The 17806-nt window shown below is 46.7% G+C and overlaps 1 protein-coding gene across 8 annotated transcripts in view; it reads left to right on the top strand.

The window, feature by feature from the left end:
- The first annotated feature begins 2515 nt into the window (after nt 1–2515).
- The window catches only part of UBR5 (ubiquitin protein ligase E3 component n-recognin 5), an 88170-nt gene continuing 72879 nt past the window's right edge, over nt 2516–17806 (top strand). For all 8 annotated transcript variants that reach the window (XM_064154056.1, XM_064154055.1, XM_064154051.1 and 5 more), the window contains exon 1: nt 2516–2849. In XM_064154056.1, coding sequence (XP_064010126.1) covers nt 2788–2849 — 62 coding nt within the window. In that variant the 5' untranslated portion in view covers nt 2516–2787. The remainder of the gene's footprint in view (nt 2850–17806) is intronic.

The following is a 17806-nucleotide window of genomic DNA, read 5'->3' as shown; positions in this document are numbered from 1 at the left end:
GAGCCATAAGGACTGGTGCTAAAAAATAAGAAGAAAGAAAAAGCAGAGTAAACCTAACTAGCTTTGCAACAATTCAATGCAGAACTAGAGAATCCAAATTATCTTAGCTCTGTCCTGACAGGGAAAAAAGGTAAATCATCAATCTACTGTCTTTTAAAAACACAGTTCCTGCACTATCTCCTATGAAACAGAATTTGTGCTCCATGTCTTGTCCATTTGCAGAAACCTGTCCAGATTTTCCTTCTGGGAACAGCTAAAATACTTACTTGTACACTTGAAGCCATTTCAGTACCACTGTCACTTGAGAACAGAACATGTGGGGAAACAGTAACAAAGCAGGAACAGATTAGCTGAATCTTTCTTCTACCATATACAGTGATAATTGTATTAAATAAACCACAAACTCCCCATTAGCTGATTCCTGGATTAGCTCCTTCCAAGGAAAGAGTCAGAGACTTGGAGAATCAACCAGGTTGGAAGAGACCTCCAAGATCGGGCAGATAGGAAGCTGCTGGATTTCTTAGTGGAGGAAAACCTCTGGGATTTCTAGGATTTCTGCTTACACAGCCTCAGGAATGAATTACAGTTGACTGAACTAGGTTCTAGAAGACTTTTGTTATCATTACCATGGGACTGCCAGCATTCCTCAAACTCTACACAGCCCCAAGCCGGTTTTGTACACTTCTGCTTTCCCGAAAACAAACAAACAAACAAACACACACCAAACAAGGCGAGACCAAGCTGCAGGAGCAGCAAATTCCACTCTTAAGAATAATTTAATAGGACCCAAAGCTCGGTAGGATGCCAGCCACGGTGTTAGTCTCCATAGAAACAAATGGCTGCTTTATTGACTCTGCTACTCAACCTCCAGCAAACTTGAGGTGTCCATTTGGCAGGTATGCGCTGCTGGAACAGGGCAGCTAAGTGCGCCCAGAGCGAGGGCACACAGCCGGCGCGGCTCCCCGGGCGCCCCGTCGGCCCGGGAGCTCCTCTGTGCCTCTGGTGCCAACGCTCGGTTCCCCCAGGAAGCCTGGGTAACTGTCCGATGGAACACTCCCGGCGTCGATGCGACCAATTACACCGGCAGCCGCCTCCAGCAGGAGGTGACGGAGGGCAGCGAGGCCGCAGCACGCCCGCCGGCGACCCCTGCACCGGAGAGGGCAGGGGAAGCCCTGACGCAACCTCCCACTGGGGACTCCCCCGCAGTCCGGCATAGCCTCACGCCCCTGCTTCCGTTCCCGAGGCCACGCCGGCAGGGGTCAGCGGGCCGAGGCGCATGCCCCCCCACGGGAAAGGCAACGGCTCTACTCGTGCATCCCCGGTGAGCCCCAGCGAGGCGTTCTTCGCGCTAAAAGACCGCGGGGGAGGCCGGCGGAGCGGGTCAGGGCGCTACGGCCGGTGCTACAGAGCGCGCCCACCCACGCGGGTCGGCTCAGCCTTCCCTAACGCTAGCCCCGGCCCGCTACCAGCTGCGGGAGAGCGGCGGAGCAGCAGCCGGGCGCGGCCAGGGCAGCCCCTCCTGCCTCTGCACCGGGAGCCCACGCAGCCGCCCCGTTACCAGCTGCGGGAAAGCGGCGGAGCAGCAGCCGGACGGCAGCCAGGGCAGCCCCTCCTGCCTCTGCACCGGGAGCCCACGCAGCCGCCCCGTTACCAGCTGCGGGAGAGCGGCGGAGCAGCAGCCGGACGGCAGCCAGGGCAGCCCCTCCTGCCTCTGCACCGGGAGCCCACGCAGCCGCCCCGTTACCAGCTGCGGGAGAGCGGCGGAGCAGCAGCCGGACGGCAGCCAGGGCAGCCCCTCCTGCCTCTGCACCGGGAGCCCACGCAGCCGCCCCGTTACCAGCTGCGGGAGAGCGGCGGAGCAGCAGCCGGACGGCAGCCAGGGCAGCCCCTCCTGCCTCTGCACCGGGGGGCCCACGCAGCCGCCCCGTTACCAGCTGCGGGAAAGCGGCGGAGCAGCAGCCGGGCGGCAGCCAGGGCAGCCCCTCCTGCCTCTGCACCGGGAGCCCACGCAGCCGCCCCGTTACCAGCTGCGGGAGAGCGGCGGAGCAGCAGCCGGACGGCAGCCAGGGCAGCCCCTCCTGCCTCTGCACCGGGGGGCCCACGCAGCCGCCCCGTTACCAGCTGCGGGAAAGCGGCGGAGCAGCAGCCGGACGGCAGCCAGGGCAGCCCCTCCTGCCTCTGCACCGGGGGGCCCACGCAGCCGCCCCGTTACCAGCTGCGGGAAAGCGGCGGAGCAGCAGCCGGACGGCAGCCAGGGCAGCCCCTCCTGCCTCTGCACCGGGAGCCCACGCAGCCGCCCCGCCCCGCGCCGCCCCACCCCCGCTCGCCGGGGCCACGTGACCCCCGCGCCTCACGCGTGACGTCACCGCACTCCGCGGGCCGCCCGGCCAATCGGCGGGGCGGTTAGTGCGGGGGCCCCGCGCGCCGGCCGGCGCGCCAGTCAGGGCGCCGCTTGCAGGGCGGCCGCGCGCCGCCGCCCCGCCCCCCCCGCGCGGCGCACGGAGGGAGGAGAAGGGCCCGCTGGAAGTTAAGATGGCGGCGCGAGTGTGAGTGCGGCGCGGCCGGAGCCTCCTCCCGGCGCTGCTGCGGCCGGCTCCGTCTTCCTCGCGTTCCGCGCCGCGGCGGGTGAGCCGAGAACTCCGCCGGCGGCCACGAGCGGCCCCGGGGGAGGGACGGAGGCTGAGCGCCCCCTCCCCCGCCGCCCCCCCCCCCCCCCCCCCATTGTGTGCCCGGCCCCCGCCCGCCCGCCTCCCTCCGCCGGGGGGGACAGCGGCGGCGGCGCGGAACATGACCTCGATCCACTTCGTGGTGCACCCACTGCCGGGCACCGAGGACCAGCTCAATGACCGGTGAGGGGCAGGCCGTGCGGCGGGGGGCGGAGGGGAGGGGCCGGCCCGGCGGGGCTCGGCCCCCTGTGGGTGAGGGGAGGGGCCGGTGGCGGCCGGCCGGAGCGCGGCGCGGCGAGAGCGCCCCGGGGGAGCGGGCCGCGCCGGCCACGAGGGACGTCCGGACACGTCCTCCCCCACCCGGCGCGCCGTGCCGCCGTCCCGCAGCCGCACCGGCGAGCCGCAGGGCCCCGACACTCGTCACTCCATGGGGCCTCCGGCGAGCGGCGGTGCGGAGTGCACCGTGCACCGCCCGCACTCGGCCTCTCCGGCCGGCCGCCCTGTAAACTTTGCCCTCTGAGGGAGTGAGGGTGGGGGGCCGTGACCTTCGTGGCGAACCCGCCGCCCCTCGGCGGCTCCGGCGAGGATTCCGGCCTGTCAGGGGAGTCCCGGGGTCTGCCCGAGGAAGTAGGTTCGCGAGGATCCCGGGGCGAGGAGGAGCGAGAATGTGTCCATATCAATCAGAGATGGAGCGAGGCAAACAATGCAGATGGGGGATCGCGGTGTGAGAGAATGATGGGAGCCAGGATAAAGGAGCCGTGCGCCGGGGATGCTGCACGCACCCGCACCGCCGGCGAGCTCGGCCTTCCCCGCCGAACAGACCCTGTTGTTTTTAGAGAAGAGAGGAAGCTCCATCTCCAGATTACAGATTGTGCGATTGGGCTGGGATTGGAATGACAGCTAGAACAGAAACTCGGTGCAGGCAAGCCTCCTAGCTAACTTTCAGTCGGATTGAGAGAGAGGAATTGCAGGCTGGGGGAGGAGCTAGAAGGCTTGGGGAGAGAATAAATCCATGAAATGAATTTTTTTTCCAATGCTTGGTGTATATTTGACAGCCATCCGTGTGTCTGTCAAAGATTTATTCTCTAGCAGTTACTAGTGGCTTGTGCTTGTTATTGCTTAGGCTGTTACACGGAAATTGTGAAGAAACGTGTAACTATTCATCTTTCATTTCATATAAATGTAGGTGTGAATAAATCGAGGTATTTAATGTCACTGCCCAGAAGCTGACATCTTTTTTTACAGTATAGACAATTGTTATTTTAGTAACAGTATCTAAATATTTAAAAAGTGTGGTTGTATTCTTCTGGCTTTGATCTTAACCAGGTTTTTGAGTAGGTCAGGGTTCAGCTCACTCTTTGTAGTTAGGTCACTTTTCCTAGACCAATCTTGCCTGAGATGCTTCTCTTAGAACACGGCTGAGGTTTGGTGGCTGATGATGGGGAAAATAGGTCACTGTAAAGATAAAATTTCTGCTGAATTATATCATCTATGCCCATAAAAGGGGGAAAGGAGCATCGAATGATAAAATAGGTCTGAAACTTGAAGTGTGTTAGTGCAGAGTATGGTTTTCTTTTCCCCCCCTTAACCTGAATATACATTTTGCAGAATCCTGCTTCTCATTCCTGAGGGATTGGTTGGCTTTGTCCACGGTAATACATTTATACATGTCCATCATCGTCCTTTAGACCTCTCCACTCCGCTCCGGTGAGACCCCACCTGGAGTACTGCATCCAGTGCTGGAGCCCCTATTACAAGAAGGATATGGATGTGTTGGAGTGTGTCCAGAGCAGGGCCAGGAGGATGCTCAGAGGGCTGCAGCAGCTCTGCTGTGAGCACAGACTGAAGGAGTTGGGGCTGTGCAGGCTGGAGCAGAGGAGGCTCCCAGGTGACCTTGTGGCCTTCCAGGATCTGAAGGGGGCCTATGAAAAAGCTGTGGAAGGACTTTTTAGATTCTCAGGGAGTGCCAGGACTGGGGGGAATGGAGCAAAGCTGGAGATGGGGAGAGTGAGGCTGGAGGTGAGGAGGAAGTTGTTGAGCAGGAGAGTGGTGAGAGGCTGGACTGGGTTGCCCAGGGAGGTGGTTGAGGCCCCATGGCTGGAGGTGTTTGAGGCCAGGCTGGCTGAGGCTGTGTGCAGCCTGCTCTAGGGTAGGGTGTCCCTGGGCACAGCAGGGGCTTGGAACTGGCTGCTACTTGTGGTCCCTTCCAACCCTGACTGATTCTGTGTTTCTGTTCTATGATAGTCTGAGAGGTGATGCTGAGCAGTGCTTCTTTATTGCACTGTTTTGACTTAAGGTCAGAGGTAGGGCTTTGAACTTGAGAAGACCCCAGCGATTTTTCTTTCTGCCCTTTTTATTTTAACGTTGGTAGGCTCTTGGAAACCATTTAGCATGTATTTGCCACACTGTGCTCAGAGCGAGAGAGCTCATCTGTGCTTTCTTTAAAGTCACCTGTTCTGTTGTCTTACTGACATTGAACAGGTCTCTTCAGGCTTCATAATGCTTCCTAATATCTTTTAATGTCTGTGGTGGGTTTTTTTTGTGTTGGTTTTTTTTTCTTTCCACACTAGCAGCTCTTATAACTTCTATTTGATACAGGAAGCTTCATAATGCATGGTAATTAATATGTGGAGAAAGCTGCAGAAGTGCTGTTAAGTAGTGACTTATTCTGAAAAATCAAGAGGCTCCTTGATCTGAGCTTCAAGTCATAAATTTCCACTTCATAAATGTGATTTTACTAGAAGCACAGTAGCTGGGTATCAGAACTTGTAATGCAGTGAAATCAGAATGATTCATATGTGGGGTTGAGGCACACACACGAGCTGCAGACGCCAGTTCAATTTCATCAGCAGCATTGCTGCTTATTACTGTTCTGTCAATATAGATCAGGATCTGGATAGCTAAACGCATTCTCCTGCTTGTAGAAGTTAGGATCTTGGACCATCTCATATCCCTGTGGTATCTCTTTCTGCTCTCACAATTTACAGGGTTTTTTTGAGTTTGTTTTGCAGGCAGTGATCAGTAGTCCCAGTAGTGTTTTGTTTTCTGTCTGCATTCTGAATGCTAATTGCTTCTCAAAGTCTGATTTCTGAGACCATAATTCTGCACTGTATGCTTTCATTTGTAGTGTATGTAGAGCAGGATCAGTTGTACAGCTTTCAGTAATGGATCATGTTGTACATCTAAGAAAGAATCCCATTTTGAAATGCAAGGGATTTATTGGTGCAATCCTTGTGTGTTCAGGACATATGACAGTTTTGAATTTTTATAGTTAAATATTTGATAGATTCTGCTTAGTAGTGTAGATGTGTGAAGGGGGTGAAGAGACTTTGGAAAGCATATTTCTTGTGAACTATTGCTCTTGTAAGCAGTCTCCAGAATGTTAGGAAGTAGGTTTTTCAGTTTGGTTTGATGCAGTTTGTGTCACTCTACTTTAAAGTTTTTATTATATCTCCTGTGTAAATCGTTGTCCCTTTTATTCAGGCAGCAACTTGGAGTGTGGTAAAACACTTTGAAGAAAACAGGAAAGAGTAACTGTAGAACCACAAATAATTGGGAAGACTCCTGAGCACACCTACTCATCATCTGAAAGTACTTCTTAGCTTGGGTTTTTGAAAGTGCTGCCTTGGTAGTAGTTATTAGACCTCTCTCAAATAAGCTGAAGATGTGTTGCCTTGTTCATGATACTCACTCAGATGCCTGTAAGGTAGTTGCACTGAAGAAAGTTCATAGAGGACAATGGTGTTTATATATATATATATGTGTGTATATATATATTTGCAGTTCCATTAGTATTAATTTTCTTGAAACAGTTAGTAGGCTGAACTCCTGTTTAGGATAAACTGATGTAATTATACTTTTCCCAGTAAGTTTGTTTAGGAAGATAAGTAATTTGGAATTTCCCCTCCCAGCAGTTTGTTCTTTGCAAACTGAATGTGAGAAGTTTAACAGGTGAAACATTGAATGTGGCCTGCAGTGTGAGAAACAACTCTACGAAGTATTTGAGATGTAACTAATTAATGTGTTCAGTCTTTGAAAAAGAGATGCCCAGCTTCTGTTGCAGTTGGGTGATAGTTTGGTAATCAACAAAATATACCTGTTTCTTGTATGTTTCAGGGTTGGAGACTGTGCTGTGTGAGGGGTGCTTGACACAGCTTCATAAATGAGTTAGTAACTTCTTCTTAGTCTATTTCTTATTTTCGTGTTGGGTTATGAACTGAGTATAACCACGATAAATTGTTGTTTCTTGGCTATTAAGAGATCTCACAGGAGCAGTTTAACTTGCTGCCCTGCAGCATGAGTGAGGAGTCTTTCACTTCACATGAAAGCTTTTCTGTACGTGAACTAACCTTCAGGGACAGTTTTTGTCTGAGGATTTGCCTTTGTTTTTACCATATACTAAGAAAATTCTTGTCAGCTAAGCCACGTAAGCCCTAGCATAGGCTTTTTTGAAGTGGTCATTGATGAGATGTTAATGTGCTTTTTGCTCTCCTGAAGATGAGTTATAATGAATTTGGTTAAATAGAGGGCATTTTGAATTTGAATGCTAAGAAGTGGCATGTAGTAAGTTTTCTCTCAGCTCTTTGAAACAAGTAATGTGACTGAAAAAAGGTTAATGTGATGCTTCAGTTGTGTACTGTCAGATGTGGGGGAAGGGAGGGTTTACTCACTTTTACATGAGTCTTTCTTCACTATATCCAGTGCCTTTCTCAGTGATTTGAGTGTTTATTACTTTAGGCCAGACCAGAATTGAAAAATTAACTGGTGTAATTTGTATTGCTCACACTGGCTACACTCTCTGGTAATCAATTCCTGTGGAAAGAGTACCTAGCAAGGATATATCCTTTTAGTCTGTGCCTCTGTCTCACAGCTTATGTACACGAAAATGTAGTTTCAAGGTAGTAGGCAAGTGGTCAGTGGATATGTGAGCTGCTACTCTGGTGAATTTCCTTAACCCCTCCCCGCTTGCATTTACTGATGAGCAAATCTGTTAAAAATCCTAAGCAGATGTTACTGGAAGGAGCTGGCCTAGGGTGTGGTATGATTCTGTGCAGAGAGCCAGCAGGGATGTGGAGCTGCTCTCTTGGCCCCACATGTCTGCTGGAGTCGTTCACAGAGAGGGAGAGATCCTGATCATGCAGATCTGTGCCCAGAGACCTGGTGGGAGAGCACTTGTCCTCTTATGGAGAGGACAGAGCATGAACTTCCTCGCTGTCAGCTCACGTTGTGATCTGCATTGCTGCATGACACTGAAGGAAATAAGCTATTGAATGATTTGCTCTTGAATAGAAAGCCTGCACGTCGTGTGCAGATACTACAGTACTTAGTGCAGGTGATGTATTTTGGTGTGCTTTAAACTGTTTCATATTCTAACTGAGCAAAAGTGAAGTTAGCCTGCCTCAAACAGGAATAGATGATTTAATTACAGGGAAGACAGTGCTGATGTAGTACTTTAATTCCCAGAGTTACAGTTGCTTGCTAAGACTTTGGGTTTAGAATTAATTTCTTGAAAGCACAACAACATCTAAGGTGACTTCTTTTAGAAGAGAGTGAGGGAATAATGTGGCTATTGTGGCATTATTCTCATCCTCATCATCTGACTCATAGTTGTGGAAATGCTTTCTGAAAAGAAATGCATCAAAAAGTTTGCACCAGCACCACCATGATAGCATTCAGACATGTCAGAAGCAGTGCATCAAGATCTGATCTTGTTATTTAAAGATGGTAATTGGGACATAAAGCATCAGCACTTGCACGTAAGCACCATGTCATATCTGGTTGAATGTGAAAGATTGCTTGTGCACAGGCCAATGGTTTAGGCCTCTTTGGACTTTGCTCTGCCAGGATCCTCTTCTGCTTACATTTGTTTGCTACACCCCAGACACTGGTTTTTAGAGCGTGTGTGTATGTAATCATGAATGTTCTTGCTGAAACTTCCCTGAGATGATGTAAGTCCAAGTATTTGCTCTCTTCTGGGGGTGGGGGAGGTTTGTTTTTCCCGCTTCTTACCTTGCACTAACTTTAGGTGTCTGTTCCTGCAGTAAATGGACTTAATTTGCTAAAATGATATAAAGCTAATCCTGGTAAAGTGCAGTAAATACTATTTTGTGCATTAGAAAGCCAAAGTGGTTTATCTCCTGGCTGTGTGAGCATCAGAGTAGATCTCTAAAGAGATTTTGAAAAGTGCTGCAGGAGGGAGAGTTGTGAGTGAAGAAGGGGAAGAGGAAGCTGGGTTGAGTTCCTTCCATTTTGAAAGCAGCAAGTTTATTTTGGCTACTGTAATGTGAAACTGCACCATGCATGCGATCTGGTCTGAGAGTAGCTGTGACCTGTCACAGGGAATTTAGTAAAGTAGTAATTGGGGCACAAATGTTGTCTCTTTTCCTCCTCAAATTATCTGTGAAGTTTGAGCATGTTTGTTGCTAGACCAAAGATTAAGTGTGGTTACTGGAGGAAGATAATAATGGTTGTATTTTAAGGCTGGCAATGCAAGTCAGAGCTGTCGGGAAACAACTTTCAGAATTCTGAGAACAGTAAGGTATCAGTCAACAATATTTCAGTGTGCTGCAAGTTAAAATCTATAATCAATAGCATACCTCTAAGGCAATTTTGGTAGAGTATGCATTTAATAAATGTCGTAGTTGCCATGCCAGGTACTCTTTAAAAAAGATGTTTGCTTAAACATGCTTTGCTTCCTTGGCTAGTTTTTGTAATCCCAGATCTGTTGGTGTTCTGCCCTAAAATGCCTCTTGGCAATTTCTCAAATTATTTGCATCCACAGTGGAGGTGAAATGTGTGTTTTATGTGATTTATGGTGTTTCACTGAAGAATGCAGAATAAAAAACTTTGAAAGCATTCACATGATTAGCATTTTTGGACATTAACCGTGTTGGAACTTGTCACTGTCGTCGTTTTATTGCCAGCTCTGAGGTCTGCCAGTTTAATCTGTGACAGTGGCAGTGTAACTGAACAGATGAAAACATGAAGGCCGCTGAAGACTTGAATAATCTTATGAAACAAAACCCAAACCACATTCAAAGGGATGTGTATTTGGTTGGTTGAGTTTTCTGCTTTTCACTCAAGGCAGTCGGTACTTCACTCAAGGTAATAAGGACACTGAGGGATATTTTGAGTGAGGGTGATTGTACCCACGCAGCTGTAGTTTGTGTGTGTGTGTTAGAAAATAGCCCAGAAGGCTCTGTACACAGGGCTTGGTGGTATTGCTTCATACAGCATGGTTGCCATCATCTCTGGCAGGCTAAGTTTTGTGTCTCTTTTGATTCTGTTAGTCATAGTGGTTGACTTAAGTCAAGCCTGTGTTAAAATGACATTAAAAACAATTGCAGTCTCTTACGCTTCTCTCTTTTCTATTAGGTTTCCTCAGGTGCTCACCTTTTCCACCTTTGGGGTAGATCAGCTCTTTATGTACATAAATAGTTCTGATACAACGAGATGGATGTTATTTGAATCTCTGGATTCTACTAAAAACTATAATTACACTGTATACTCTCAGTGTGGAGCCTGGCATTGATTAATAGGGAAATATGTTTGTGCTACAACTTTTTTATCCAACCAACTTGAAAAGAAATACCCATCTGAATGCAGCAGAATGAGGCTGTAGGCCTTATCCCTGTTGTCATTTGAAGTCGTTGGGGTTTGTCACTTCCTCCAGTAAGCAAGCAAACGTTTTGATTTCTTGTTCATATCTCAAAATTAAGTTTCTTGGATGTGTCTCTTGGTGTTTATTCTTTCATTTGTGGTATGAAGTTTTGCTTTATCAAGCTTGAAAATGATCAGAGCTGCATTTTTTTCTCTAGTAAACATCCAGAAATGTTCTTCTAAGTAAGATTTATGCTTTTAATCCATTTTATATTGTTTTTTGTTGTTTTCTTTTCAATATAACTGAGTTATTGTTATCTGATCTGCAACAAATATCTTTCTTAGGTAGCTGAAACTCATCAGCTTTGACCACATTTACTACACTAGTGACAGTAGTTTTCTTTTTCCCTTTTTTTCTTTTTCTTTGTCTTTTTTTTTTCTCCTTAAGACATTATTTATGCAATTTGCTGACTTTGGCAAAATGCATCTGTCTCTAGAGCAAGGATTTAAAGGTACTTAACAAAACATTCCGATGATACAAATCATTGCATCTTGCTGTTGCGGGGCAGATTGGGTAGGCAGAATCTGGCTTGGATTGTGCAGATCTTTATGGGAGGGTGTGGAGGGATAACAGGCCCTTAGCTTCCTTTTTTTGGAGTACAGAATCTGTAACTGAAATGCTGCTACTGTAGGCAAAACGTGAGGCAGGAGGTAGGGAACGTACCCGAGTTCTTGTAGAGGAACCAAAGTGCTAGTTTTGCTGAGGGGAAGCACCTGGAGTTATGTGGCTGCGGTACAGATGGAGGGAAAAAAGAGAATGTCTTTTTTGGCAATACAAAAAGGTTTTGTGATGTGCTGTGCACCTTAAAAGCTGGGATTTCTTCAGAGTTATTTTGCCTGCAGTGTATTTGGCTGCTTGTTTTTCTGGCATGGCGCTTGCTCTCTGCTCCCTGTGCCAGGCCTCGTTCTCTTTCTGTCTGAATCAAAGATGCAGTGTCTGAGAGGAGAGTTTTGAAGGTGTGTGTGTTTAGCAGAAGATAGTGTAGTCCATAGTATTTAAAAGGCACCTTTTAGCAAGTTTGAGAAAGTGATGTGCAGGCAGTGCTGTGATATCAGAGTTTTTGATGAGGACTTCAAGCCCTGGAATTGCAGGAGTTGGCAAATAGAGGTCTGGACATGCTAAATGATATTTTCCTGTTGCTGAAACCAATTCAGCATGTGGATAAGCATGCTGGACTTCATTGCAAAGCAGTCAGAATCCAATGTTTTATTTGTGCTTTCTTTTTAGTAAAATCCCTTGTTCAGAATGCACTGTTGCTTCTCTTCAGCCAAGACACAGAGTGTTTAGTAACGTCGCACTTCTTACTTTTGAAAATACCTTGGGAGCATTTGGGTGCTCCAATCAAAGGCCATTTCCCAACTTTGCACGTAGTCATTGCTTCCAAAAGCTTAGAGCAGGAGCAAAAGGGAAAATGGTGGAGAGGCTGAGATTTGGTTCCTGCAGCAGCCTCAGCTGGGACTCAGACCTGGCTCTGCTGGCTTGGAGCTGGCGTGCTGGTAAATACGCAGCCTCCTCGGGGCCTCAGAATTAATTCTTGAAGGAGTTCAACAGTCTGTCAGTATGGGACACAATAGGAGTGGGATTTTATTTAGTGGCATCACTAGAGCAACACTCTGACAGGAAAAAAAGCAGGGATTTTTTCCCTCTTTTGTCTAAATGTGGGTTTCATTAACTTTCACTTGTGCTATTCAAATAAGGGTACAGCTTCTTAACTACTTTGGGGTATGTTTTTATTATTCCTATATGATTCACCTTAATTTCATCTGAGTTTTCTTAGGAATCTTTGAAGACAACCATGGCATTCTAAACTCTCGTGATCCACATTTTATTCTGCTGTAAGCATATACTTCCTGAAACGATGGGCAGCTAAAGAGCTTACAATTTTCATTAATTAAAGATTCAGAACTTGTTTGATTCAATTGTTTAGCTTTTAGTGGTCTTCTGGCTGAAGAAGTAGCCTTCTGCTAAATGTTAGAAATTCTTTGCAACTATAGGTGCTTTGTGCAGTTGAACTGGATCTAGAAACAGAGAATTATGGTGTGCTCAGCACCAGCAAAGAGATTTCTGTCTTGCATTGCCTGAATCTGTAAACCCGTGTTTCTGGATGTCTGCTGTCATAGAATAACATCAGATTGAGGTTGACTGATTCTGCTGTACTATATTTTTCTGGTGTTTTGTTTCTTTTTTTTTCCATAGAAACTAGTTAAGGCAACCTGTAGCTGTACATCTGCTTTCCTACCAAATCCTCTGGATACTGTGCTTAAAAACATATGTATGTGTGCTGTGACTGCTGTGTGCTAGTCCTGTAAGCATCACACCATTTGTGTTTTCTTCCTACTTCTATTCATACTTCTCATTACAACTTCTTTTCTGAAAAGAGGCTATGCTGTTACAGGGTCAAGTGTTTGCTTATTTAAAAAGCATGACTGACTTTCTTTTGAAGCAGGTTATAGCTGTGCTTTGCACTGCAGGTTTTGGTTTTGTAATTATTATTCAGAAGGTGATGTTTTCAGTGTCACTTAAATGATGAAGCTGAAGAAAGCATGCAAGTAGATTTTAAGCTAGAGGAACTGGTCAGCCAGCTTAGAAATTTATCTAATGCTGCATTTCACAAGTCCTGTGGGTGGCTGTCCCATGGTGTTGCTGTTCCTGCTAGAGAAAGAAAATGCTTCCATCTACATATTTTAGTACTCGTGAATATTTTTGTGTCTAAATAATAGTTCTCAGATGTTTTCCTCACTCCTTGGTGCAACTCTCTTCTAAACTATTGTCCTTACAGGGATTCTGTAGTAAAAAATGAGCTCCTGGCTTTTCAGTGGCAACCCTCCTGTCCTTTTATTACTATGCCTCCAAGTCAAGTGTGTGTAGATTATATCCTGAAAGCAAAAAGTCTTCAGAGTCACAGAATAGCTGAAGTTAGAAGGGAGCTCTGAATGTCATCTGTGATCCAGCTAACATCCATGCTTAAACAAGGCCATCCAGACCTGGTTGCCCAGAACCACATTCAAACAGCTTTTGAGGAACTCCAAAGAATGGAGACTTCACAACCTCCTTGGGTCATCTGTGTCAGTGTTCAGTCACCCTAACAGTAAAGTGTTTCCTGATGCTCAGGCAGAACCTCTTGTGTTTCAGTGTGTGCCCGCTGCCTGTAGTGCAGTCACTGGGCAATGCTCGAATGAGTCTGGCTCTGCCTTATTTACATCCTCCCTTAGTAGGTGTTTTTATGTGTTGATGAGATTTCTCCAGAGCCTTGTCTCCCACAAGATGAACAGTTCAAGAGTGTTCTCTCAGCCCTTCCTCATTTAAAGGTACTTCAGTCCCTTAATTATCTGAGTGACCCTTTGTTGGAATCCGTCCAATATGTCTATGTCTCTCTTCTACTGGTGAGCTCAGAACTGGATGCAGAACTCCTGTGTGTGTCCCCACCAGTGATGAATAAAAGGAAGGGTTGCAGCCCAGGATGCCATTCTCATCTTTCTTGCAAGGCACGCTGGCTCACGATCAGCTCCCTGTCCTCCAGGACTCCTGGGTCCATTTCTGCAAAGCTGCTCCCCAACTGGGCAAGGCCTGGTTCTTCCTCAGGTATAGGGCATTACAGTTCCCCTTTTAGAATGCCAGGAGGTTGCTGTGCTCTGGATGGCAGCATATCATACCTCTGATGTATCAGCCTCTCCTCTCAGTTGGGTGCCATCAGCAAGCTTGCTGAAGGTGCACTCTGCCCTCTCATCCACATCAATAATGGAGATGTTGAACAGGTTTGGACCTGACATTGATCCCTGGGGCAGACTGCTAGTCACTGGCCTCCAGCTAGGCTTCGTGCAGCTGATCACATCTCTGGGCAGAGCTGTTGAGCCTACCTCTCTGTCTGCTCATCCAGCCTATGCTTAGCAGCTTCTCTGGGAGGATCTTGGAGGAGACAGCATCCGAAGGTGTACTAAGGCCTAGGCAGACAATATCCACAGCTCTCCCCTCCTTCTCCTGTACAGTGTAATGAAATCTGCCTTTCTTAAAACTAGGACTGAAATACATGCTTATCCTCTCTGTAGGGTGAAGGTGACTGAGTCATGTTACCTGCCTCAGCAATATGTGATTTAATTCTGAATATTAGCTACTGGAGGGAATCTAACCTGATGTTGCCAACTATCCTGTCTTTGCTAATTTTTCTTGTCCCCCTTGTAACTGTTGTGGGCTAACTTATACCCAACTTTAGATATAGGTCACTTTTTGTATCATTGTTATTATATCATGAAATAATAGTGGTGGGAATTTATTTTCTGCACTTACTGCAATATCTGAAGACTTCTCAGTGATATTGCTGGAAATTGTTTTGAAAAGATGAATTTGTTTGATGTTTGCCATGTTAGCTTTCTGCTGTAGCTTACTGATTCAGCACAGTGTGTTACTGTTGTTCCAGAGAGGACCATTACATGGCCAGAATTACCTTTATCAACCAAACTGACAGTCTTACAAAATAAAGCTTGGGAGCCATATTCTGTAGACTTCAGCTGGTTGATGCCACGAACATAAGAATAGCTGTTACAGTCAGACAGTGGATCCACCTTGTTTTCCTCCTGCTTGTGGCAAAGACCCATGTTAGATGATAGAAGAGTGTTAGAATAGGGCAAACATAGTGATGCTTTTCCAGCTTCTAAGAATGCAGCTCTAGGATTTCCTGAGCAGGAATCGGAATCAAGCAGGTTGGAAGAAACCTCCAAGCTCATCCAGCTCAACCTATCACCCAGCCCTATCCAATCAACTAGACCATGGCACTATGTGCTCCAGCCAGGCTTTGCTCCAACACCTCCAGGGACAGCAACTCCACCACCTCCCTGGGCAGCCCATTCCAATGCCAATCACTCTCTGTGCCAACAACTTCCTCCTAACATCCAGCCTAGACCTCCCCCAGTACTGGTTTAGTATGTAAGAACTGGATATTCCTAACTTAGCTTTCTTGGAATGAGAAGAGGGCACAGAATTTGCTATGGTACACCTAATTACTGAGTGGAGGCACTTCCTTTGTTGTCTTGATTTGATTCTCAGTGATTATACTCTAAAGTGGTTGCCTCAGCCCTTGTCTGAGTAGTACTGCTTACCTTGGAGGCTGTCATTTTTGTACTTGCACTTGGGATTTTTCTAGTTGGCATCACTCTACATACAGTCTCATTGCCTGCTTTCATGTGGTACTTTAGCCTATTTTGTAATGGATTCTTTCCCCTTACTACCCAGCAAGACTTAAAACGCACTGTAAATTCTCCCTTCTTCCCCGCACACCTTTATTTCTCGTTCTTCTGCTGGGTGCAGCAGCTGTGGAAGGCTGGCTATTTTGAAACTGCATTCTAGCCCTTGGCATGGCAGTCCAGACATGGCAATAAGGGGAAGGATCCTTTTTATGCTCTACTATGGCATGGCAGATAGCGTGATGTGTCTTTGCATCAATGACAGTGCCCAGCGTTAAAGGCATCCTGAGATCATGCAACAAAGATAACATACGTGCTTAAGCTTCCTGTGTTCAGCATTTCTGAGACCATTTGCAGGACACTGATAGGCACAGTAGTTCTTCTCCACATGATTCAAGATAGGCAAGTGTGAGAGGGCTTTGATATGGAGGCTCTGCAGCACTTCTGGGCCCACATCTGTTAAGTAGCCACATAGCTGCCTCCTTGGGCCCGGTTTGCTGTGCTCAGAGCATTGCAGGGTCTGGGCTGAGGGTAAGAGATGAAGGTTGCATTTACTTTTTAAGTACATCACTGTTTCCCAGTGATTGAGTCTGGTTTTGTTCCTCCTTGTGGGTATCTGCTTTTGGAAAAGCACTGTGTCTGTTCTTCTGTACTTTCTGCTCTGGTGGGGAAGTCTCCTAAGTTTGTTGACTTACAGACTTCTTTGATGCATTAAGTTGTCTGAAAGAGGCTTGAACTCTTAGAAGAATCTACCAGGGCTCAATCAGTTGTATTTTTAATTTTCCTACTTAGAGTTGTTCATCATACCAAACTAACATCTTTAGTTTTGGGTTATTTTTGGCTCTTTCATGTACCTTTCCTTTTCCTCCGTTGCAACTCTTACCATCACCATGTGCTGTTGAAGTGAGGAAAGCTTTTCTAGTAGGGCCCCTGCCTGATAACTTTAAAGTGCCATAAGGGAGCAGCATCAAGAAAAGTCTATGACAGTCTTCTGAGTGCTGTGTCTTGGACTTGCTGAGTACAATAAGAGTCCTTTCTTTCTGAAGATATGCAGCATGTAGACATTTTATTTTACATCTCCATGGTTCAATCCTTTGTTTGAATTGCTTAGCTCTGGCCAGTTTTTTTACTGTGTGTTTTTGAAAGACCTAACTGACATTTAAAAATACAGTCTGAAGTTGCAGGGAGGAAAAAAAGAAAAAAAATAGCTTCCTTTTTATGGTTTGAGAAATTAATCTCAGAGATGGCAGAAATTGTTGTTAGTCTTCCAAATGAACGGGATAGATTGACCATGACTAGAGCAAGGCTGCAAAGTGTCAGCGGAGATGATAGCATCTGTGAATACTGCTGAGCAGTGAGCACATTTTGAGAGGAGAATTATGTAAATCTAGCTACGTGAGGTTTCTGTGTGCAGTGCACTGTGCTTTTTGTGTTACTTGCCTGCTCCAGGAGGTCTTGCAGTTGTAGGTGATGTAGGTGTGGGTTGTTAACTCGGCTTGGTTTTGTCTTTATTGTTGTAACTCTTAGTTTGCTAACACGTGGAGTGACAGATGGGCATGCAGTCACTGAACTATTCTAAAGTCTTACAGCAGTAAGAAAGTTTTGCTGGTGTCCAAGGGTTTGTTTGTTGGTGTGTACATTGTTGCTGGCATGCTGGAAGTAACTGATAAATGTTCCTGGAGAGTGAGTGGCAACGTAGGGCTCCTGCTGCTGAGCATGGTGAACATGTGTGGTAGAATTCTAGAGAGGCTTAACAATCCTCAAGACAAGACTGTTTAATTTAAAACAGAAGGTTTTTATTCTTACAGACAGAGTAAAAAGCACAAATTGTAAGTCAGGGCTTTGCTTATGTGGATTTAAGCACTTGTTTAAATAAGGTAAAGTTTAAAATGTACTGAAGTCCAGCTTTTTATAAACTACTCAGGCTTTTAAATGGGGTTTCTCTGTGGCTCTCTTGCATTCTTGAGACTAGCTTGGTTTTACAAAGCAGGATATGGTGGAAGGATATGTCCTCAGATAAACGTCTCTGGAAATAGAAGTGTGCTTTGAGAGAAGTAATATCTTGTGACAAATAAAAGTGTCACATGTGAAGCCTGAGCTCCCGTAGCCCTGACTTGGAGCCTCTTTGATTGCTTAATGTGATCAGTTTGGAGAGGCTAAAAATTATAGCTCCAAAACTTGGACTCAGAGCAACCCCTGTTTAGCTTAAACTGACTTCTTGTTTTCCTCAAAACTGTATCTGGATGATTTTTGGTAGATATATTTAAAGAGAAGTGCTTTAACACAGGAGCCATCACTAAACT

This window comes from Pogoniulus pusillus, chromosome 14 (genome assembly GCF_015220805.1).
Source record: "Pogoniulus pusillus isolate bPogPus1 chromosome 14, bPogPus1.pri, whole genome shotgun sequence".
Taxonomy (NCBI): Eukaryota; Metazoa; Chordata; class Aves; order Piciformes; family Lybiidae; genus Pogoniulus; species Pogoniulus pusillus.
The sequence above is the reverse complement of the archived record's forward strand: the minus strand, read 5'-3'. Positions and strand labels throughout refer to the sequence as shown.